General features: G+C 42.2%; 1 protein-coding gene across 1 annotated transcript in view; it reads right to left on the bottom strand.

The window, feature by feature from the left end:
* Positions 1-25,353, bottom strand: part of SDK1 (sidekick cell adhesion molecule 1) — a 381,148-nt gene that overhangs the window by 111,353 nt on the left and 244,442 nt on the right. The window contains exons 9-16 of the mRNA XM_058815791.1: positions 23,306-23,500; positions 21,998-22,114; positions 21,606-21,773; positions 19,531-19,633; positions 18,284-18,460; positions 10,373-10,509; positions 3,671-3,818; positions 2,698-2,838 (exon numbers count right to left, since the gene is read on the bottom strand). Of these exons, the coding sequence (XP_058671774.1) occupies positions 2,698-2,838; positions 3,671-3,818; positions 10,373-10,509; positions 18,284-18,460; positions 19,531-19,633; positions 21,606-21,773; positions 21,998-22,114; positions 23,306-23,500 (1,186 nt within the window). The remainder of the gene's footprint in view (positions 1-2,697; positions 2,839-3,670; positions 3,819-10,372; positions 10,510-18,283; positions 18,461-19,530; positions 19,634-21,605; positions 21,774-21,997; positions 22,115-23,305; positions 23,501-25,353) is intronic.

The raw sequence follows: 25,353 nt of genomic DNA, 5'->3' as shown, positions 1-25,353 counted from the left end.
ATTCACAAAAAAATCAAAAAACCAGAGGCCAAATAAGGGACACAAGGCATTACTATTCCAGGAAAAAGACAAATATGGATACATTTGTATTTTTATTCACCACACAACTTTTATACACTCTTACCCATCCTTTGCTTCACTGCAATGACCAAAAGTTTATTGACACAGAACAATTTCATTGACATCTTACAGACACATTTTAAATTCATCTAATAAAATTGCTGCAGTGTTTATGACTAGACAACTTCATGTGCTCAGCCACAGATTTTTGTTCTAAAATCTTCCTATAAAGAGATCACTTCTTAATCACTGACATCTCTATTTTCTGCTGCTTGCCTGACCATCTCTAGCACACTTAATATTTGTAATGCTACACTGGTGTGATTCCATTTATGAAATATAAATGGAAATAAAGAAATAGCAGCCCTCAGCTGAGTTTATTGAATGTCTTGCTCCCCCTTTCTCTCTCTCTCCCTCTCCTGTGCAGGGTGTGTGCTCCATGGCAAGTCAGTTCTTAGTGCAGCCATGCTCTCTCTCCTGCCCAGCAGACAAGGTGCAAGTGCTCCAGTGATTTAATCTGTTATGCTGTTAGCATGGCAGACCCCTAAATGCAATATTGGCAGTGAGAAAAAGGGCAGAGGAAGGAGGCCAGTTCAGAAATGTCATGTCTTCATGATTTTTCTCACCATGGACTTTGATGGATACTCCACATGACTTGTGCAGTGCACCTTCACTTTTAAAGATCAGGTGTTCCATCAATTTAGCATCTTGCATGTCTTGAGCTTTGGGTCTATGGATGGCTGGTGCTTTTCACTCTGCTATCCCCTGATTCTGCAGAAATCAGTGCAGGAACACTGTTCTTCAGTGCATATTGCTGTGGCCACACAATTCAACTGGGAGGAACAGCCTAGTTTATTACCTGGGACTTGTGCTTTTATGTGATAATCTTAAATTCCTGTTGAAAAAATGGTTTCTCTGTTCTGCTGTCAAGACAAAGCAGGAAGACACCAAAAATGCTCACAGATTAAGCGTAATGAATATGAGCACTATTAAAATGGACAGAGATGTTCCAGCAAGGTCAGGGATCAATTATGCAGATAAATACTGTAGAAATTACCAAAGTTAAACATTATTGGAAATGCTATTTGGAGAAAACAGCACAGATTGCCAGAAGGAGGAGCCTATGGGATTGCTTTCTAAAGCACATTAAGTGCCAGAGAGACATGGCACTAAAAGCAGAAACAGAAGTGGTTAATGTCAATGGAGAGGCTAATGGAAGAAATGTCTCTACTTGTAAACCTTGCCCATACTTAATGCTGAGACTGGGAAAGACTCCCTGGGAATATCTGAGGAACTCACCCTACCACTGGGGTAGGGTTTGAAGGCAAGAATTGCATAAAGAATGTTTGCACCCTTGGCAGATGGGAACCCAAGGCTCAGCACAAGGGTCTATCTGCAGGCAGAGGTTAAAGCACCTTTCCCCACTGATGGCTGACAGAACATTTTAAACTGAGCCCAGCCCTAAAACCTTGCACCAGCAGCACAAGGGGCTCCTCTCTGCTGAGGGGCTCTGTGCAGGTGACAGGGACATGAACACACTCAACTCTGCCTGCAGACACAGAGGAACTTCCCAGGGCAATTTTGGGAGCTCACCAACACTCTTAGCATGACAAAAGCCTTTCCATCCATGCCAGCAAAAGCAGGAGCACAGCTTGAACTGGATGTTGGCATTTAAACTGCAGCATTTAGTTATCTTTTACTGTTCTGGAGGACACTGTATTAAAAATGTCAGCAGCCTGCCTACAGGATGCTGTAACCATCACTTGGAAATATGTCAGGGGCTGGGAGTTTTCCACAAAAAATGCCTCCCTCACTAGAGGTGTGGCCCTAGCTGGCTGCTAGCACTGCAGGGGGTGGAGGATGCCAAATGAGCAGCAATCTAGTGGAATTGGATAGGAGTGAATACCGAGTCCCAAAAAATCACCTAAGGGAAATCTCTGCAAAGTCTCTCAAGTGGCAGCATCCTTTCTAACACAATGAATCCTGGGTAAGCTGCCTGACTGGATGGGTGCAGGATTCCCAGTTACCTGCCTGAATGTGTTTCTCATTAATAAATACAAACAGGGCTAAAAGGACCTTACTCAATTGGCTGATTTTCAAAACCAAACCAAGGTCTGCCATGAAGCATCTGACCTGTCATTCCCTCTCTCCATTTTGTTTGGCACAAAATTGAAGTTTATTGATTCTTTTGCTGCTCCTCCATAGGCAGGAGCCCTGTTGTGTCTTTGATAAATTTAATTAACCTTTTGAGCAGGGAGCTGAGCCTGTAATAAGCAAATATACATCTGCATAGGCTGCACTGTACCAGCCTCCCATGTGAACACTTGCATTACTTAGTGCTTCACTTCCCTTTGAAAATGGAATAAAAGGATTTTGTGAGGCTCCACAGGTCCTTTGGAACAGCTGATGGAGCCCTCAAACTCTGTAGGACAGACAGGCCAGAATTTAAGTGGCTGCACCCTTGTGACTCCTTGAAGAGTTGTTTTCTCATATTTGACAAACCAGAGCAGCCTGAACATTTGCACACAATAACTAATGTCTTTAATTCAGTAGAGATTGCTTTTATTACACTCTTAAGGCACACCATTTGAAGTCCCCTGTGCATACCTGGATTTCCCAAGTTAAGAAAGGACTTACCTTAGGATGTAGCCATGGAGAACCCCATTGTGCTCACTCTCAGGAGGAGGCTGCCACTGGACCATGATGGACTGATTGGTTCTCCCACTGGCCACAATGTTTTTAGGGGGAGCACTGGGAGGCTCCTCAGGTAGCATCAACCTAAGTACAAAAGAATGTGATGGACATGGGTGTTGGAAGAAATCAAAAATAAGAGTCTATTTCCTGTATCCCCTCCAAGTGAACCACTCTTTTATCACAGTCTGATGACTAGAAAGAAATATAATGCTGATCAAACTGCTGAAGACATGCATGTAATAGCTACAACAAATCAACATAATAGGAAATCAGTTAAGCAAGCAACAAGACAGACAGCTGAGGTAACCCTATTCTCTTGGAATCACCCAGGCTGCTACAACTCTTTAAAAAGATTACAAGCCTGAATGAGTAAGAGCTCAGGTCCAGTGTCTGTGACTCCTTCCAAATTGTTTCTTTCAGCTCTTTCAATATTTTTCATATCAAACTCCTACATTTTGAAAAAGCCATTTAGAGTTCAGCTGTTCTGCAATTCAAGCTTGCAGCAAGCTTTGGTTCACAGAAGAAGGGGGATGCATTTGAAACTGAATATGATGAAGCCATCCTTCTCTGTCACATCTGGGTAAATTCCAGCAGTGACATTGCCATGACAGGGTGAGAGCTGTGCTCCTGCCCGACCTAACTGCTGGGGCTTAGCATAAGAGCAAAATGTAATTTCCAACTGATACTCTGGAGTATGAGGACACTTCTTTCATGTTGGGCTGAGCTCCTGCATCCCCCAAATGCCACCATCCCCAGCTCCTGCCATCTGCAGGGCACTCTCCAGAGACCTGGGAAGTGGCAACTTCTCCACCTCCCAATCATTGCACAAAAGATTATTTTATTCCTTGACTCCCAAGCAGCATTTTCCCCTCCCCAGGTCTCTGTCCTTCAGCACACAGACAGGGGCTGTCATTACCTGCTGGTCTCGGTGCTGTAGCGCCCCTTGCCCACCTGGTTGACTGCACACACCCTGAACTGGTAGGTCCTGGCTGGGGTGAGGCCACTCACAGTGACCCCGGTCATCTTCGGGTCAAGGTTGGACAGGTGAACCTTCCACGGAGAATCTGTTGGGAAAATTAGCATGGGAAAAAAAGGAAAAAAAGATGAAAGTGCCTGTCAAAAGCCCTGCAGAAGTGAGAAAACGCCTCTGACTGCTCAGAGTTCTTGGTGCTTCCTTCCCTCAGAGGAACTTTGGGAAGAAGTTTCTTTTCACCAGAAGAAACCTTCCTGTCAGCCCACACAGTTATGCAGATTGCACATTTCTCTACTGGAAAGTGATGCTGCACATGTCATGGCATAATAAATAAAAACTATATTCATTAACATTTTAATAAAAGAGGAAACAAGCATGATAAAGACAGATGGGCTGTGTATTTCACAACCCATCTGTTTGGCAGGCCATCACACCACCACACCCATGAGTGGCTCTGGTGGAAGGATTCTAATGAAATTCACAGTCAGTTTGGAGTATCTTCCTACCCAGCTTGCAAGCAGGTGTAGAAGCATGACTCCCTCTGCCAAATCAGCCCTTTGCTGCAAAACCTGAGAAAGCTTCAGCTGCTGATTCTACGTGTCTGCAGTCCTATTTTTTTTTCCTAGTGATATTATTCAGCATGGAATCTAATTGTCCTAGGAAGATTCCCTGGTAGAAAGCCCTGGCAGCACTCTAAACCCCTTGCTGTCAGTTCACATTCTTGCCATATCAAGCTTCTCTGATGCCTAAATTACATTTACAAGTTTTTAAAGAGGTCGGAAATCAAACATGTTAAAAATTAAATATTCTGACTACTTCTCTCCATAGCCGGGTGTCACATATTCTCCCTGATGTCATGACTGAAATAGTCAGGGAGAGGTGACATTTGGTCTGCGTTGCAACAGTACAGCAACGGAATCAGCCAATTTGAAGATTTGTTCAGTTTTTAAATAATACCAGCTGTTTTCATGCTCCCTGCTCAAAATTACTAACGCTTCTGGAAATTGCTGAGGAGCTTGCTGTGGATTTTGGCAACGTTATCTGTGCATGTTGCTCATCAGAAGTGCATCGTGGCTCCTGGCAGGTCACCTCAACGTCTGCCTGAAAATGGAGATGAGATGTCCCAAACGTGGAAGGCTGCTAAACTTCACACCAAGGCAGAAGCCACTCATTTTGTGCTTTTCTGGCAGATTCCTTAGCAAGTTTAAGCCCTCTAGGGTGTGATGCCAGTTGGGCTATAAACACTGCATCTTCAAATTACTCCAAATGTATTTATTCCAGTAAGGGCCTTGCCAGAACAAAGTCTTTTTTAACAGGAAAACTGACACAGCAGAATACTGGGAATGCTGGAGAGGGACATTTGCATAGCAGTGAAGCTCTGTCCTTGCCAATTGTTGATTTACCAACAGCCACTTTGGCTGCAAGATCTTGATGCCAATTTATCTTAGCTGAACATTGGATTTCTTTTAGAGAGCCCTTAGAGGAAGCACACCTGTGCCATCTAGAAAAGCATTGCTTAGGAGTTTTTTGCACCTTAGCTCCTTCTGAATTTTCACAGGCTTCCCTTGAGACTTCCCCAACAGCCTTGTTACAGCCAGAGTGCACAGCAACAAATCAAGGGAAGCTGGAGTTAAGGTATGGCTGACCTAGTGCACTGCCTGAAGGAACTTCCTGAGGAAAATGGAAGAGGGGAGTGAAATACCCTTGCATGAGCTACTTGGGCAGTGGTCCGTTTCCTAGAGCATTTCATTTGTTTACTGCCAGTGTAAACACCACCTGAGAGTGCTTAACCCAAGCAGCTCAATGTAGTGAGCAGTTTGATTCAACAACAGGCCCTATTAATCTCCTCAGCACCTTGGGGCTTTGCTCTGTTTATATGCTGCATCTGTAGAATACTTTATTAATTCTTTTTCCTCTCCTGGTGGAAGATAAAAGATCTGGCAGGAAGAGAGATTAAACTGGAAACTAATATAAACGAAGCCTATTCATCTCCTGGGCACTCTGATTCAGAGAGGAGGGCGGTTCAGGGAGCATTTGCTCACTCCTGGAGCACTGGATACACTGAGTCTGCAGAGTATCTTTAAAATTTAAATGTCAAGTATTTTTTTTTTTTTTTAATCAATAAACAAAACACTGCAAAAAAAATGGATCTTCCTCTTTAGCTGCACACAACCAACCCCGGGATTGTGCAGAAGCTCTTTTCACTGTGGAGAAGAGCAATTCTGACAAGGGAAACATGCCATAAAATTTTTAACAGCGCCTCTCCTGTCCTCCAGGGATGGCTGTCACTCACCTGTCCCAGGAAGCCTGGAGAAGCTCCATGGTGACAAAAGACTTGCCAGGTCAAACTATTAAAAAGGTCTCTGTTAGACTGAACAGACTCTGCTAATCCTTCATTTAACTTAAGCTGCCCAGAACATACTCTGGGCTCTGCTGCTCTTCCCCTGTAATTGCTGTCTGAACAACTTCCATGTTGAGCTGTCTGTCGTCTTACAAATATTGGCCATTCTGAATTAACTCTGATTGCCTCTCCAGCTTAATTTATTGGAAATGAAGAATCTCACAGGCTGTTCTCTGGTTTACAATGTCATTTTTGGGTTTTAGAAATGACTTTTTTTTTTCCTGTCATGAATTTTTGGATGCGCTTGTGACGCATTCAATAACTCTGGCTATGTGCCGAGAGGCATTTCTTCTCTATTTCCCTGTCTACCCTACAGTTCATGCATTAATTGCAATTTCCCCAAAAATCATTTCTAATTTGATGTTACCGATCAGATCTACTGCAGAAAGCTGATTTTTGCAGGTCTGGAACACATTTCCATCTCTTTCCTTCTCCAGGGGGTTTTGCATAGATGGCAGCATAGGAATTTGCTGTACTGCTGGAATACACTGAATTCATCTTTCAAACTTTTGTAGTGATATGATATTGCACAAAATCCAAATGCAAGCTAAATGGTTCACCCTTTGTTTGGTAGGACCTATACAAGGTCCAGCAGCGGCCTGAAAAAAACTATCTTTTAAAATGATCATATCTAGATCTGAATCACAATCATAATGACAATGCAGTTTTACTTTGATTTTTGCAAAGATTTATCAATGAGTTCAATATTTGCCATTTGAATATTCCTACCAAATTCAGGGTGACAACTCATAGGTTTTATTAAGCATGTACAGATGCATTCCACAGGAGCTTTTATTATCTCCTCATTGGCACAACGTGATGATTCTGAGTTATATCATCACCTCACACAGCACAGATATCCCAGAATACAATAAAACAAAAATGGGCTTTTATCTTAATTGTTCTCAGCAGAATTCTACAAGTCTTAATTCATTTCTTCAGTTAAAAGACTATTCAGAATATTTTTTTGATTAATTCCTCCAGTCGAAACCTCTTTGGAATAAAATAAGCATATCCCCTCCTAACTCCATGAAGACACTTCATTGGAATTCTGAGGTAAATTGCAATGGGGCTAAACAGGTCATGAAACATCCAAAATTATATTAGTGCAAATGACAGCAATGCATGGTACTATTTATTTGAAAATCCTATTTCAAATCAAGGTTCACATTCTTGGCTCTGTGTGGGCAGGAATACTTAATGACTGTGTTTCCTTGGAACTGTGTTTTTCAAATTAGATTATAAATTTGCCCCCAAATGTTTAAGGCCATATGTCTCAAGTCACCCACAGACACAGTCTACTGTGAATACTTGTATTTTGAGAATTATTGCATTGTGCCAAATACATTAATTTTAAAAATTAGGTGGCTAGAGTCGTTCATATTCCCAGCAATTTATGTGCACGATCTGCCACTGTTTTCTTCCCTCTAATTAAAATGAGGGTTTTGTATCTCTTTACTGAATTGATATTAATGAAAAGGAATTCTAATCCATGCCAGGTGGAATGACACACCTCCCTCTAATGCAGCTGGTAATTAAACCCCTGAAATTTATACTCGTTATTTTGAATCCTCTTCAGCTATTTCTCTGCAGCAGACACTGTTATGTATTCATTGATGGTAAGTGCTTCAAAACCTACCATGGGTCCTAAAGCTGTGAGAAAGTTATCCAAAACAAAACAGCTAAAAAAAGCAACAAGGCTACTTTTCAGCACTTAAAACCAAAACACAAACTCCACAGAACTAAGAACAAAATCTGTACAGCGTTGCTGACTGGAAAATGAAATTTAATTCTGGTGTCCGTCCTTCACATCTGAAAGTGAAGGGGGACTGGGATGGGAGGCACATTGCTCTGCTGTGACAGTGACAGAGCTCATGGAGGGTGTTCCCTGTCCCCCTGACATTCCTTCTGCAGCACAAACCCCAAACAGAAATTGTCTTTGAAAAGCAAAGAGTTTCTGCAGTCATATCAGGCCAAGCTCTACCTACACAACATCAAATGCCATCTTTGTGCACAAACAGTGCTTGGGATGGCTGGGAACAAAAGGAAGGTGATGATTTCCAGAGGAGCAGGAGGTCTGGAGAAGCTAAATATTAACCACACACTGCTGAGATCAAAATAGCCCTGAAAAACAAACACTTCAGGAAAATAGAAACCAAAACAAGCCCATGTCAGTGTGCAGACATTTCAGTCAGTGTTCCAAACCAAAGCCACTGCTGACACTGCTGTACTGCTCTGTGTATATGGAACAAGAAAGCACAGCAACAGTGGAATATCCAAGGGCTCAGATTCTTCCCTGTTCTGCTTCTGTGGGCACTCATTTACACATTGCACATAAAAACAAAGTAAATAAAGACAAAAATTTAAAGGACAGCAAGATCTGGGATATATCTGGGAGTTAAGATGCTCAGTTCACAACCCAGCTGGCCTGTTTGCAGCTCTGAGCTGTGGCAGGACACACACCTGTGCTTTGGAACAATGAGACCCTCTCAGTGGCAGACTGCAATGACAGCAGCCAAAATTATTTGATCTATCACAGAGTGAGCAGTGGTTCACAGGACCCTGTGTGTTCTCAGGGACTGTGTGCATGCTTTCCAGAGAACTACTGTTGATTTTGGCTGAGCCTTCAACAAATTTCAGTGAATTAATTCTAAAATGATGGCACATGCACCCCATTCCTATACAACTGCAAAGCATCCTTGGTAGAAAGGACTTGAAGACCTTCCAAACTCCTCCATGACAAAAGAAAGATGATGGAATGAGATGATCTTCAAGGTCCCTTCCAACTGAAACAATTCCATAATTCTCCTGGCACTGAATGAGCTGCCTTTTCTTTAAGGGACTTGTCCCAGTCCATGCAGGATCCAAGTGCACATGTTCTGCCACCTCTGTGCTGTCTCTGTGTAAACACAGCTCTAGGACCTTTGCATCATGTTCCCAGACTGGGACTTCACTAACTTGTCATCAGCAAAGCCACTGGGAAACAAGGAGCAGAAGGGAAACACCCTTGGGCAAAAGATCAGGGAGGGGAAAGAAGAAAACCAAGCAGTTACTGGCCTATATCAATGGGAGGGAAGGAGAGAAGAGTGAAAATATAAAGGAAGGTGGTGGTAAAAAGGTAGAGATGGAGTATGAGTGCAGGATTGTGGATTTTCTTACTCATTTGTTACAAAAAGATCCAGAGTCTTTGATTGAAAAGAACTATTTTAAGGGCAGCAGTCCTGGGCACGACTTTGGATTTCTGCTAGGACTAGAAACCTGCACTTAGCTTAACAGTTGTCAAGATCATTGGTTCTGGGACCTCCACATCTGAGAAGTTAAGCACTCCAGCCTGCAAAGCAAAAGGCTTGTATGTGATCTGAAGCTCAAGTTTCCCCCTCAAGCTCTCAGTGTGGCAAAACAAACTGCTGCTTTCCAGATAATCAGAAATCAGAACTGTTTCACATTCAGTTATGCAGTGACTAATTTCAACATGTCACAAAAAGTGATGTTCTTAATTTTTTCATCAAGAATCAATTGTTCAGCTTGAATTTCCAGCTCCTAGGGTGATAGAGATTAGAAAGTATTGCCAAGGTGACCGATTTCCATATACCCTCATCTTTCCATCAGCTCCTAAAGAGGCATTAGCAATGTCCCTGAATAACCTTGCAGACTGAGAGCCTGGTGTACAGCATGATAAAACTGGCAAGTGGCAATTCCCAATGTCCAGGTTTGTAATGCAGGAAGTCAGATACTTGGATTGCACTCAAACATCCTCAACCACCTATCTAATGGAAGGGTGTAAAATGATAATCTACAGAAAGTAGAGAAAACATATGAGCCCACAGAGAGGTAGGACAGCAGCTCCTCTTGACACCCAAGTTTGTTTCTTTGACAGACTATTAGTTCCTTGAATTATCCCCGTCTCTGCATCTTTTAGGTGAAATTTGGGCTCTGAATGCCCTAAGAAATCCATGAAACTGAAGGAAAAGCCACGGGAAGGAACAAACTGACTGCTGCTGTACTGAGGAATGAGCTGTTGTACCTCAAGTCTGTCTGGCAACACCAGAGGTGGAATTTCTACGTCCTGTAAAATCAATCCCTCCATCTCAGCCTTCTTTGTCACTCCCCTCTTTCAGCGTGCAAACACCTGAATGTCAAACCCCTTTGTGCAGGTTTAAGCAAACTGCAGCAGCACTTTGTCAGCAGCTCTGGGGAGAGGGAATGGTTAAGAACACCATGGGGCTGAGAGGTATTTGACTTACTGTTCTCAGAGAGCTCCACCACGTAGTAGAGCACGGGGCTGTTGCCGTCGAAGGGGCGCACCCAGGAGAGCACCACGCTGCGGCTGTAGGAGGAGTTCAGTGTGGCCACCAGGTTCTGAGGGGAGTGAGGCAGCTCTCTGCAGAGGAAAAGGGTGAGAGAAAGGGAAAAAAAATAAACCAGCACAGAAAAATTAATCTATATTTCATTCAGCTCCAGTCTTACAGGCAGTTAAAGGCAGGCGACATCAGCCCCATGCGATGATGGATATAAAACCACCAGCAGCTACTGTACAATTAAATAAGTGAAAGACATCTTAGAATTCTTCACAATTTTATCCTGTTTGGGGGAAAAAAAATAAAAATTATGCTGAAAGTCCCAAGGCTGATGGATAGAACAGCTAATGGACATGTTGCTAAATGTGGCAAAAAGCCAATTTTCACCCTGTTTTTGACTGAGCAAGTTGGTCAATAAATTTCTTCTCTCACTTTTTCTCCCGTCTTACAATGATGTCCTACAATGTGACAGCAGTGATACGTATAAACAGTAAAACACATGGGAGATATGATTTAACATGGAATTTTTCATACTCAAGGAAGCAGAAGACATTGACACTATCCACACAGAGCGACTAATCAAAATTACCATATGTATTCTTAGGCTACAGAACAGCTTGATTTACTCACGGATTCAGGCTTATCCTGTCATGGGTAGAATCCTTCCTCCCTATAATAAGGATTTTTTTGGAAGCACCCAACCAGAAAATGCAGTGAAAATGCCTGCAGAAACCCCATGGAAATACAACATAAAACATTTCAAAAACAAAAATAAAACCGCATCTCAATTAAAATGTGTAATTTCTACACATAAAGGAAATTTGTGGAAAAACATTTCATTTGTACCCCATTGGCTGAAAGTGGGAGCTGCATGGTGAAGTGAGAACACTAAATTCTGCCGCAACCCTTAAATGCTGATGCATTTTAAGAGATAAAAGCCCTTCAGCATTATACTTAAGCATGATTTTTACTCCTTATCATCCTGATTCCTAAGGAGAACAAAGATTTCAGAGTGAAGGAAAAGCAGGGAGGGCCAGTTTTTCCCCATTCAATCTGCTTTCCTTCTCAGGAAGGCTGAGGGTGACCCTTCCACAGCTCAGGCCAGAGCAGAAAGCCACGAGGGCACTCAGATGCTTAAATTAAAAATGCAGCAATTCCTGCTTGTGATGTATTTTGCCACTGAAGGCTCAGAGTTATTTAAAAACTGCAACTCCTCAGCCACTCACCAAAATAAACACAGGCTCTGGCTCCAGGCCAGAACAATAAATATGTCCTGGATTTCTGTTTCTACTGGAAGATTGAGGAACATATGGAGAGCCAGACAATAGTTTTATTATTTTTCTGTTAAGCCGCAAATGCTTTTGTTTACGCGTTTCTGATGGATACACACTGTGGAGTTAGCACCAAAAAAAAAAAAAAAATTGCTGGAAGAGCCAAAGAGTGGCAAGAAAAACACACAGCTAATGAGGCACCAGAAGCAGAAGGCACTTCCCTGCCCACCTCTCTCCAGGCAAGAGGGGTTGATATTTCCTAAGGCTAAACCTGAGACTCAAAGCCTTGTCTCATCTCATTTGACTTTAAACGCAGAACCAAATTAGCAGCACGGTGACCCCAGGCTCTTTCTGTAGTAAACATGGAATGACACCTCAGGGTGTGATTCAGATCTCAACTTCATTAAATTGCTTGCTTGAGATGTCTTGATGGTGAGGAGTTTAAGTTGACTGCTCTCACTCCTTTCTGGGTGTGCACTGACATGGCCACTTTGGGGCTAAAACAAACATCAGGCACAGCAAGGATCACATGTGGGCCCAAAGGGAGTAGACTTCAAACACAGCACTGTGAAATTTTGGATAAACACATTTAGGGAAGAGGGGGGACCTGGAAACAAAGCAGGAGGGAGCTGACCTGGGAGACAGAGTGTGGCTGTCACTGGGAAGCGTGGGGGTGTAAGATACGGCCATTTACCCAGGGACTACAAGAGTGTGCTGCTTAATTTTGAATGAAACATTAAATTATAATAAACATTAAACCTCCACCACAATTTATCATTATGTCCTAGGCAAGCTGGTTGGAAAAGTTTTTGTGATTAAGCTGGCAAAGGTAATTACTGAAGGGAAGAGTGAAACGTCTTGTTGCTACATGGCTCACTCAAGTCCCAGCCCCTGCTTCATTTATCACCAGTCCCTGTGGGGAAGAGCTCAGAGAGGGGCTGTGGCTCCAGCTCCTCCTGGAAGATGATGGCCACAGAAGCAGCAGTGTGGGAGGAATGGCTGAGGGGGAGCTCACAGCAGATTATTCTCCATGTGTCTGATTTTCTGGGCAGCCAATGAGCACTCCTTGTATATATTATGGGTATTTTCAAGGTGTGCATTTGCTACTCTTGATGTCCCATATATTAGAAGGGCTCAATTAGCTCACTTGAAGACAGAGACTACACAATTAAGAAAGACTTAAAGCTTGGTCTCTTTTTCCAAGCGCACAAGACTCAGAAGACTTTTGAAAAAGTTTCCCTTTTATTCCCTGTTTGCCCTGTTTTTTAAATGCACAGACTGAGTTAAAACCTGAGGTTTTGTTTGCTTAGGATTTGTTTAATAGCTTTTTCTCTCAGATTGACAAGGACAATCAGCAGCAGCACAAGGGAAATGGGCACTTTCTGTTCAGACAGAGATTGAGTAGCGTGAGCTGCTCCCTCCATGCAGGACACCCCATCCACAAATATCACAAATATTGGGTTTGTCTTTACCCAAACGTGTCCACACTGAGCAGCAACAGATGGTGCTCACAGATTTAAACCCCCCGAGGCAGACAGAACAAGTGCCTAAGAAACACACCTGGACAGAAATGAATATTTAAAGCTACAAAGACATTTCAGCACAGGAGTGTACCTCTCTCATTGCAGTATGCAAAAGCAGGGATTAAAAAGTAGTAATTTCTACTTGAGCATGCACTTACACTTTGTCTCCTTCTCATTTGCTACCACATACCCTGTGGAAGGGATGATAAATGAGACCTGTACCACCATCATGAATATTCATGTTCCCCAAAGAGACCATTGCTTCTATTTTTCCTTTAAGAGGATTACTTTTCCTTGCTTCCAACACCCAAGAAATTATTGCAGAGCATTCTAATTTCAACCCTTTCTCAGGGTGAGGAGGACCTCAGACTAGGACTGGTCAGCACCAAGAAAGTGGATGAGGTTTAGAGCAATAACACCCAGAGCACTGAACAGACCTTGACCAGACATGCAAAGTGTAATTCCATCATTATCTTTCTTTTGTTCACTGAAGCCCCAACAGGAAACATGTGGAAGTTTTTCAATACAGAATATCTTAAAACCTCATTTTTTCTAATGCTGAAGAGTTGCATGGAGGCAAGTTTTCATAACTTATTTTATGTGATAGCAAAATATATGCATGGACACTTTAAAATCTGTAATTGATAGATAACACCAGGGTTAATGGCATTGCCACCAAGGTGACCTGAGGGAGCTCTGACAAAGCAATTAAAGTAGTGCATTTGCAAGAAAAGAACATGAAGTCATTGTGACAATCTGGGAGAGAAATATTAGCCAGTTGCAGATGATACATGCTCAAAACAGAAACCCTAATGTTTTGAGTCAGCTCATCACTGCCAGAGGGCAGCTGAAAAATTCACTCAGCAAACACATAGAGTGTTTTATAAAATTAGCTAAAAGCAGACTATTTGCTAAGAAAAATAAACCAGACACGGTTTGGAGAGACTTCTGAGAAAAATGGCCCAACAGCAGGTAATTAGAGAGCCTGTGACTGAAGAGGGGATTACTAAAAAGGCACAGGAGATTAAACAAGTTTTCTTGTCAGTCTCTGAAAAGCCCTGCTCCTATTTTCTAATGGACTCCCTCAGTCAGGTCCAGCAGGCAGGGGCTGCTCAGGAGCAGGTGGTTCATCTGCCAGGGCTGATAACAGCACAGGGCTGAGCAGGGAGGGAATGCAGCACTCAGCCCTGATGGCTCTGCTCCGAAAAGTTTATCATGGTTTAAATTAACAAACGTGGCAACTGTTGCTCAGGACTTTGCAATTTCTCTTGCAAAAGAATCCTCTCCAATTCCTGCAAGGCAGCCCTGAGTTTTGAGGCTCTCTGGCTCTCACAGGTCTGTAACACAGGGAATTTTTGGAATTAAAGGGTTGCTGAGTTCCAGAGTGCACAGATTTATTTCCCATTTCAGTCTGCTCAGATCTGGAGATGACATGGGAAAGAGGTTTGAATTTTATGCTTTCTTTTTGCTGAGAACACCTACTTTCCTGCTATACCTTCAATGACAAACAGACACAATGGCATTTATTTCCAAATGCATTTCTGGGAGATATTTCTCCTTTGAGTATCAAGTGCACTCAGACTCAGCAGTGAACCTTGAGTCTTGGATGACATCTCAATAGAGAGCTTGGAAAAATAAATAGAAACCTTCTTTCCAGCGAGGAAGGAATAATATATTTTCAGGTTTGACATTCCTTCTGCTTTCTCTCCCTGGAGAAAGGAGAAGAGATGGGCAATTGGAACCAAGGGATGTGGGATCTGTATCAAGTTACATTTGTAATTGGACATCCTTTTTATCACTTACCCTGCATTTGTCACACCGATTTTAATTTTAGCAATAATTTTTATAGGATGTATTGGGAAGAAATTGGAAGAAGTGGCAATTATAAATAGTCCAGTAAAAAGGGTATCCAAATTCATGGATAGATGGCTGACAAAGGCAATACTCTGCATTCCTGGCAACCCACTGGGGGTTTATTATAAGTGGTTAGCTCCCCTCTCCTGCTTTTGAAGAAGACAGAACAATAATAGCTTTTTCTCTGATGAAAGGGAACAGAAAGGAGATGAACTTGCTGCCAGGAATAAATTGCCTATTTTTGTATTACATTGTCCTTCCTATATATTTTGCATAGAAAAAGAGCCTAAAAGATTTTACTATATGTTGTGACATAACAGAGCTTGTAGAGGGCTTTGATTTTCCAACAATGCAGCATTACCATACTTTGCAGTCACATTCATACAACAAAGAGATCCTCTAGCTCGGGCTGCAGACAGGCTGATATTGAGCAGTGGGTATCATCAGGCACAGATAGTGGTAATTCTGCATATTTTATACATCCTGAGAATCCTCAGGATACTTTGAGCTGGAATCAGCACAGTTTCCCATCAGGTGAGTGATACATGGTGATAACTCAGCTTTTGCAGCTTTAGGAACAAGCCTTTTTTCCTCTGTATGTATTTCAGGCTAGTGTTTATAGGACTATAAAGTAAGCTAAATGAAGCTGGGATGTTTCATAACACGCAATTACTTTCAGGATCAAACTCTGTGACTTGCAGGGATGCAAGAGAAGCGGGGGGCTCATCACCAAATGTTTCTGATATGCAGTCGAGAAATTCTACCAGGAGAAAAACAAAGTCAGTGTAAAATTAAAATCTATCTCTTGCAGAATAGAAACATCACTCGCAAATGTTTTACCTCATGCAAATCAAATCAAGTGATGTACATGGAGAATAAACACATTTAGAGAGAAGACAAATGAATGAATAGAGTATCTTGACTAGCAATTAGTTTCTGTGCCCAAGTACCATCAGTGCAAAATTGATGAGCAAGGTAACCTTTGGCTGCACTTTAGCAAGTTCTTCATTAGTTTTCTGGCTTTCCTTTGCAAATATTTTATTTCTTCTTTCATGCTGAGGGAGATGATCCATCCTATCTGCAGCACCAATGTCTCTGTGCTGTGCTATCCACGCAGCTTCTTCCAGCAAAGAAACACAACCTTTGTCCCTGACCCAGCCTGACTTCCAGCAGGGGCAGGCAAAGGAAGAGGGAGTTTTCTTTCCTTCTTTTCAGAGATTTGGAAACTGGAACACTCAGAGATTAAATAATTGAATCAATTTCAACAGAAATCAGTAACTGACTTATTTGTGCCTTTGGAAATTCCTCTTGATGGGCACAGAGGTGGAGGAGGAACTTCCTGGGGGGAAAAAGGTGGGGAGAGATTTGGAGTTGTCAGGCAAGGCTGTGTGGGACACAGTTATCCATTGGTGGCTGCTCCAGTCTGTAACTGGTTGAGAGGTCTCCTTTGAACATTTGTCTGCCATTAGTGCTACTCAAGGCACTGAAGTGTAAGTGCTCATCGATGGGAATGTGCATGCCCTGTTTGTTAATGCTCTGCAAGGGGGAATTATCCAGGAGAACAGGGAATGCTACAGATCTGTCATTCCTATACAAGCTGGAATTTAATTTAAGCTTTACTTCAGACGTTTCCTTTCCACATATTTTCTTCTTCATTTCACTCCTGTTGTATCGTGTATCTCTCTTCCTCGCAGATCTGTGCTGCTGAGCCAAACAATAATGATGAAAGCTGCAAGGAAATGCAATGTTTTCTGGCGGTATTGCACTACCTGCAGCCCTGCTTTGAAATGAAATGTCACAATTCAAGGTATTATTGAGTAACTTATCAGTTACTTGACTCCTCTGAAAGAGTGGGTCTGATAGATTCCTTTAATTCCTCCAGGAAAAACAGGAGATGGGCGATCAGCAGCATAACATCAAAGGAAGTAGAGAGGCAGGATTTAGAGGCAGTCTCCGTGCATGGAGAGCCAGCCAGCACAGCTGGAACAGCTGGGGTGCCTCAGCAGGGCACACAGGATGAGCCTCTCCCAGCCAACTTCTAACTCGGATTTTGTGGACCATAAAAGAAGCTCCTCAGTGGTCAGTGGGGAACTGCAAGTAAATCCAATTCCTGTGCTGTACTGGGCAGCTTTTGCTATTCAGCATTAGGAATCTGTCCTGCTACTGAAGTGTTTAGCACATATTTATAGCTTTGTTTCAAAGTCCAAGCTTTAACATTCTTTTCAGTCTTTACTCTGCCCTCCATTCAAAAACTGCCTCAGAGAAGAGCGAGCGTGGTTATGTAGCTGCAATATATTCTGAATTGTCTTCTGCTCTTGGATTCCAACCAGCAGTAAAATGCACTCCGGGAGGAGAGCTGAGGAGTGCTTAATTAGAAAAAGAATGTATGACCGCTCTTGGAAAATGGGCATCTGATGGAGCCTTGGCACTGTCAGAATGATGCTGTATCAAACAGCCCTCTGCACAGCAAATCTCAGAGGTGAACTCATTACACTGCCAACCACACAATTGCCATCTTCTCAGAGACATCAGGCATGACCAGCAGAAACAGATGCAATTTTAGTTGAATTAAAGTGTGCGTACTACTCAAGCAAATAAATAAATAAATAACTGTACATAAAACATTACCTCCTTTTCTTTCATTTGATCTGCTCCACGCATGCACCAAACCCACAGCTGTTGCTTTTAATGATAAAAATAAAATAGAAGTGCACTTCACCCCAGTGGAATGACAGAAATAGAAAATATGGAACCATGTAATGACATTTTTATAATCCTTTTCCAGAGCAGAATGGCACTTTAAACATGTTTTTGTTTTTATTTTTAAAGATCCATAGGAATAAAGAAAGTCATATATAAAATTTTTTTTCCCTAAAAAACGATGTGTAAAGAGAATGCAAGAGTAAGCAATGCCCATCCAGGGAGCAACTATTCTGATAAATGTTTAACAGAGAAAAAATACTAAAAGGAAGAAAACATTTTCTTGTTTTCAAACTTTGGCATCACAGTGCAGCACTTGGGCTTTATGGGGAAGCCCTACAGCATGGGGTGAGAGAAGGATCCAGGTTTAATTTAATTTCCCTTAAAAAAAACCACCACACCAAAAAGTCAGAACTGCTGCTCTCCACAACACCTAGAGTGAAATGTTAGAAAAATACCTGAGGGTGTCTGAAAGGCAGTGTAGGGAATACTTAAGCTGGAGCACTCACATCACTTCCAGCCGCGCTGTCCTGGAGTCGTTCCCTCCAGAAGAAATGACCTCACAGGTGTAATCCCCGATGTCTCCCGACCACGTCTGGCTGATCAGGAGGGTCCCATCCTTCTCCACTGTGATCCTGGAACTGCTGGATGGGTTTATTACAGCATTGTCCTTCTTCCAAAGGTACCTGAGTGTTGCAATGCTTCAGTTATTGATCACTCGTAAGAACACCAGAATAGATTTATTTGAACTTTGCTGGAAGGGATCAGCTCCTGTCATCACGTGTTAAAAATGACAGACCCCTAAAGCTACTTTCAAGAGCAGTGCCTTTTACAAATTTAAGTTTTAGGTCAAGCGATCAGAACGAAAAATGGAATTCCATCTGAGATATTATGTATTTTACAAGGAAAAGATGAAGCACTCATACACATCCAAGTTCTTAAGTTCACCCCCACCAGAACATTAACTCTGCAGTTAATGGTGGGTGCTGGCCAGCTCAGTAACATTGGACTGCCAGCATCAGAAACTTGTTGAAGGTTTGCAAGAGCTCACATATCAAAAACACCTCTCCCAACACATCACAGAGGTGTGGAGAGCCACAGACTCAATTTCCCCTAACTGAAATTTTTATACCCATATTTCTCTTTCCAAAGCTCTTTCTGCAGCTCACCTTTCAAGCACTCTCCAAGCTCTTCCTTGCATTTTATTTCATTTATGTTGCTTTCAGACTACATTAATTTTTATGGCAAACTTATTTTCAAGTTTTGAGTTTTGTCTAAATGCTCTAATTCAAATTTTAATAGTCCAGACAAATTCAGGTTTCCTTTACATGGTTAGAACAGACTATAAGCCCAAGTTATTGAGTTGTTTCCACAAACATGGACATCTCTGGTGTGGCTTTTATGCACCCCAGAGTAAACACTTCTGAAATCCTATTCCTTCTCTTTGGCTTTTACTCTCATTAAGTATCAGCCTCTGACAAGTTGGTTTTATTGATAGTGTATTAACCTTGACAGTAAAATCATGGAAGGCTATATTGAAGTCATGAAGTGGAACATAGCTCATTGTAAATAATACATAAGGCTGAAATGGAAGATGGGATTTATAAGATTAATGATACAGTGTACAACCTTATAATGCAGTAATCAGGGGTTTGGTGTGAAAACCTGGGGTCCAGAAACTTCACCTAGTGCTATCCATACAGCTTATAAAATGAAACTGGGATAAACCACACAAAGGAGAAGTGCCACCACCAACCTGATTGAGATTCTGGGGTCGTGCGTGGCCTCGCAGCGCAGGGTGGCCGTGGTTCCTTTGATCACCGTGCTGTCCTCGGGAGGGCGGACAATGGAAGTGCGATCTGAAAGGAGCACAGCTCAGGTGAAATCAGAGCCTTTTGCCTCGGCTATTCACTCCGAGAGCAGCCACCGAGCCTTTGTCATTCAAAGCAAGAGGGACACTGCTCTTCAACCCTCTGCTGTGAAGGTTCCCCTCCCTCTATAGACATTGTGACACGATGTGGGGTACAGCATCTCAGGGCATGAGTTCAGCCCGGTGGAGAACAATGGTAAAAGTCTCCAAACTCTCCCTTGGCTTGTGCAAGTGTCTGTGGCAGCTCCCTAAAATCTCAATGAGTGTGTGGCAGCAAACACTGAGTCAAGGAAACGAGCCACGCTCAAAAACACAAACAAGACCCCAGGAAAATCTGCACAAAGGAAAATGCACTTGAAAAGTATTGAAAAAGAGGTAAACTTAAACCTACAACCTCATCAACTCCAGGGCCGTGGAGGAGCTCCTGGAAGAAAAATCTTCCATATCAGAAAGATGTTGTTTACTCAAATGTTTCAGAACATTCTTACTCAAGCCCCTCCTAGAGGCTCAGAACACAATAATTGCTGTAACTACAGCAACCAGATCCGGTGTGAAAGATCCCCATTATTTGTCACACACAGGAGGAGCAGCAGAGAGCATCAGCTAAGGCAGGGAGACAACCAGGATGAGCTTGGAAGAGATGTGGATAATGTTAATAAGTCCCAAATCCCTGCAGAGATAATCAGCATCTACTGAGATATCTCATACATGCACAAGGAGGGACCATCAGCAAGATCAAAAGCTGACTCTAAATAGCATGGAATTTTTAGCATTACTCCTGATGCACATATGTAAGACTTCTGGCTTTATAATGGTGCTGTTGCTACACAAACATCAGGTTATATTCGCTTTTCTTCCCCTCATGCAGTACAACGAACAGGAACTATCTTTAATACCTGTAAGAACCATGGCTTTGAGAATTAATAGGAAGGATCTCCTTTAATTGATCCATACACCTGGATATCATTCAGTTTACAGCATCCTGAAATTCCTACCAACTTGATATTGTCAATAAGACATAAACATGATGGCCACATGACACAAATACATTACAGTTACTGCCAGGAATGTTTTCAGGTATTCCTAATTTCAAAAGGAAAAATGTGGCTGATTTAGCTTGCAGAGTTTGGGGATTAATAAATGCCAAATATACACCACACATCAGCAGCACAATCAGTACTTCAAGTGCTGGAGAGGAGAGAAGCCACAACATTTCTTTATTAATCTTCATCATCTTCATTATTTTCAGTTGCTCTTAGTCCCTGCTCAGGGATCATTATTTTGTACCTTGAGTAGTAAAAACCATGTTATACTTCAATTGAACTCACTTAGGAGTTACACAGGTGAACCCCTTGGAGCAGACTCACTTCCTCAACAGAAGAAATATAAATATATAGAGATCAAGGGAAAAAGGTGAATAACAAAACCATTTCATAGGATACCCTGTCCCACACCAATCTGTAGTGTGAGGGATTAGCTGAAATCTGCTGCACTTTGATTTGGCTTCCAACAGCACCCAGAGCCACAAAAAATACAAAAGTGTGAGGAAAATCCTATCTGTTTTGACTGTGGCCACTGCCTCAGTACCAGCACAGACTGCTCTCTGCTACCTGCAGACTCCTGGAGGCAGAAATCACCTGCAAGCAGCCAAATCTACAAGTTAAAAGCTCAGACTTGCAATGCGAGACACCAAAGCAAAACCTGACTAAAACTGTAATTGTGATTGAAGCTCTATTTAAATACACTTCCTTTCACAAAATAGAGATTTATATGCATAATTCTCCAAACAAAAAGGGTATTTGTTATAGGCTTCCTAAAATAGACACATTATTCCTATTAAATCATACAAGTAACGCTATTAACGAGAAAAGCATAATTACTAATGAAAATTTCCTGAGCCTACAACAAAAACTGATTAATACTTGATTAAAGTTAGACTTTAAACAAAGCATTATCCTTACTCCACACTGTCAGCTTCACAAAAGCATTCAGAGCTCCTTCAGAGTTGGCTGCACAGCAAGTGTAATTGCCAGCATCCTGCAGGAACACGGGCGTTATCTGGAGCCCTCCAGACTCGAGGAGAATGAAGCGAGGAATCTGCACCGAGCCACTGGCTAAGATCTGCTCTCCTGAAACACATGGGGAGCAGCATGGTTAGTGTCAGGCACATCAGGGATCTGCAATTCCAGCTCTTCCAAAATGTTACATCCTGTCCAGGCCAGCGGCTCATGATGAACCCACTGCTCATAGGACCAGGGGAAGGGAGAAAGAGGCACTGAATGGATCTCTAGGATCTCAGGAATGGACAGGAAAATGTGGATTACAGCTCTTCTACATGTTAATAACTGGCTACCTTTCTTCCAGGAGATGGCAGGTCGTGGAGCCCCTGAAACCTCACAGGTCAGTACTGCAGTCATCCCCTCAGTGACCGTGGTGTCCTCCGGGGGCTGGATAAAGGTTGGCTTGATGTCTAGAACAAAAAATTCAAACAAACTCAATGCCTCACCTCTCAGAAAGATCCTTTAACTGTTACTGTGGATTACTTTACATCCACTTTTATAGAGCTGATCATGGACAAGGACATGACAATAAGACATGAAAACCTTTCAGCAGTGACTGTAACCTTTTCTTATTCATCTCCCAGGAATTGCCTAATCCTGTTTATTACCTACACAGAAAATAAAAATCTATCAGTGCTTGTACCTGTACAAGTTAGATAGGTTAAAGAAAAAGGAAGATAAAGCTCAAAATGAGTGTTTGGGGGGAACTTGAGAAATCTAGATAAACAAAACTATTTTCCTTCATCTTCATAACAGAGTTCTTTAAGATGAAAGGCAACTTGAGAGAGGCATTAACTTTGAAACTTAAATGTCAGCCAAAAGAATTTAGAACCTGAGCCTTATCCAAGACATTTTCTAAGTTTCTTTCTCTCTTATTTTCCCCCAGTTGCATTTTATTGCAGTTTTTTCCCTGCAGTTTCCTAGATCTATATTGAACTGGGGCTGATTTATTTTCTTAGGCCAGTAGGAATTCTGGTCAGTATGTGCAAAGTGCTCTTGGGCTAAAAATCAGCTTCCTGAAGGGAAGTTTAATATTACAGAAATGACTGTTAATAATCACTGTTAAAAGAGTACTAGGATTTGTAATTCTTCCATAGAGAAGCATGCACTTCATTAACAAAAGCATTTAATCTGACTTTTTGGCCAAAAAAGACATTTAACTTGAACTTTCTTTCTTTTCCCTGACCAAATGCAGTTGCAGACAAAGGCAAATAAAATGATAGCATGCACAATCATGAAGCAGTAGCTCAAGTTCAGAATGGAATTACATTAGAGTGGAAATTGGAAGGAAACGAAGGAAAGATAAATGTATTTCACGATTAATTTTTTTTCTTTTCGCTAAGATCTCTTTTTGCCATGTGAAATAGGGGAGTTCACCTCACGCCAAGCTCTCCTGATGTCATGGAGAGATTGCCAGATGATTCAGCACATTGTGCTGTGCACAGGGGCATTTTGGGGTTCCTTACAGCTGGAGCATCTACCCTTGACAAGAAATCAGAGTTCTGCGGGTTGAACTAAGGCAGCTATGAGAAATGCGGTGGCTGTGGGGTCACCTACAGGGATGAGCCCTCCTGCACCCCGTGCCAGCACTCCCCACTCACTGGTGACATCCAGGTAGGTGTAGGTGTGGATCTCCCCAGCCTGGTTGCTGGCAAAGCACTGGAAGATGCCGGCGTCCTGCGGGCGCAGCGCGTGGATGCGCAGCCCCCCGCTCAGCAGCACCTTGTACCGGGGGTTCTCCAGCCTGCTCAGGGGCACTGAGTCCTTGTACCACACCAGGGTGGGGATGGGAACACCTGCTCGAGCAAAAAGAAATCACTGTTAGTCTTTGCAGAGCATGTTTTAGGTCGTATCCCTGTTTTCCTGTCTTTCTATGCCAATTTTTTGTATTTTTTCCAGGCTGCTTTAGATAAGTGGAGGCTGCATCTCACATTATCAATGGTTGTAACACATTGCACGACATGAGGGAATAAAACCAGCAAATACTAAGGGGGAATGTTGAGAAAACATGTTATCAAATTACTTTCTTCACCCAATCATATTTCATGCTACTACAAAATAAGATTTGGAGCAATTTCATGTTGAAAGCCAGAATCATGCTCCTTAAACAGCAGCAGTATGGCAACACAGCCAGTCTATAAGACTGTTCCATCCCAAATAAGATTCCTCTGTGCTTCTGTAGCTAAGATAGCTGGAATACAAAGGAAATGGCAAATTAAACATGAAAACTGAAATGCTCACATGGCTGTACTTGAGTCCCAATTTAGCAGCATAGTTTAAGCCAGTGTACAAACAACATATTGTCAATAATAGGATGGCTTTAAATTACTATTATTTTTATTCAGTCTCAAGCTTCACCTGCTATTTGAAAAAAAACAAGCATAAAGAGAAATAAAATTCCTAGCCTAGATAAAAGTTACAGTGCCATTTATTCCTGTTTTCTTTCATGTGCATGTTCTACAAACCCTGACACAGTTATTTCACACATATTTTTGTTGCTGTCATGTCCCCGTCACCTGGGATGAAGTGGCTGTAAATTTATTATACACAAATAGTGTAGGATTCACTTTTCTTCAAGAGATGTCAGGGGCCTAGAAGAGTCTTAGACAGCTGTTCCCATCCCGCTGCTCATATCAGACAATGTTTTATGTTTACATCCCAGAAATCCCCACTTGCTCAAATGCTGGCGATTCAGTGCAGAGATCAGAAATGAGGCAGGTATTTTATTACATAATTAGTTAATCACTGAGTGACTGAGATTGGAAAAGACCTCCAAGATCATCACCTCCCTGAGCGCCTCTTTCCAATACCTGACAGCCCTTCCTGTGAATAAATGCTTCCTAATGTCCAGCCTGACCCTCCCCTGGCACAGTTTAACACCATTTCCTCTCATCCTGCCCATTGCTCCCAGGACAGCCTGACCCCTGTCTTGCTACAGGAGGGGGAATTGTGCAGAGCCAGAAGGTCCCTCCTGCTCCTCCTTTCCTCCAGGCTGAGCTCCCTCAGCTTTCTCAGCCTCTCCTCACAGGATTTACACTCCAGAACCTTCTGTTCCTTTCCCTGGACACACTCCAGCCCCTCAATGTCCTTCCAGAACTGGGCACAGCACTTGGGGTGTTTTCGAACACTTTTCACTTAAAACCTCAGGCCAACACAATTTCTTGTAATAAGGTAAGAGACAGCAAACCTAAATTCATGGGTGGGTGAAATTTGCCCAAATAGAGAAGTGTCACTGAAGCATGGAGGATGGGATGTCTCTGATGAACTGAGCATCTGCAGACAATGAATTTCACTGCAATGCTGGCAGTCACTTGATGTTCCGAGAGCTAAAGTGCCATGGGAAGATCTATATAATCATCATTATCATTTTAAAACTCCCAAAGTTAAATACTACTGGTGTTCTGCTTCCATTCACATCTTCTCTCAGTGTACTTATTCTCTTTATACAGACAAAACTGTATTAACTCTGGAAGGAATGTACAAACAATGTATGGAAATGACTGAAAAACAACATCCAATTGCTGTTGTTACTTTTATAAACACGTATCATTTACTTCAATCACCTCTGATGCTTTTGTTCTGCTGATAAAATAAAATGTACTCATGATGCAGATAATCATCTCAGGAAGAAACTCACTATGTAGAAGTG

The sequence above is a fragment of the Ammospiza caudacuta genome, chromosome 17, assembly GCF_027887145.1.
Source record: "Ammospiza caudacuta isolate bAmmCau1 chromosome 17, bAmmCau1.pri, whole genome shotgun sequence".
NCBI lineage: Eukaryota > Metazoa > Chordata > Aves > Passeriformes > Passerellidae > Ammospiza > Ammospiza caudacuta.
Note: the sequence above shows the minus strand (reverse complement) of the source record. Positions and strands in the feature narration are given on the sequence as shown.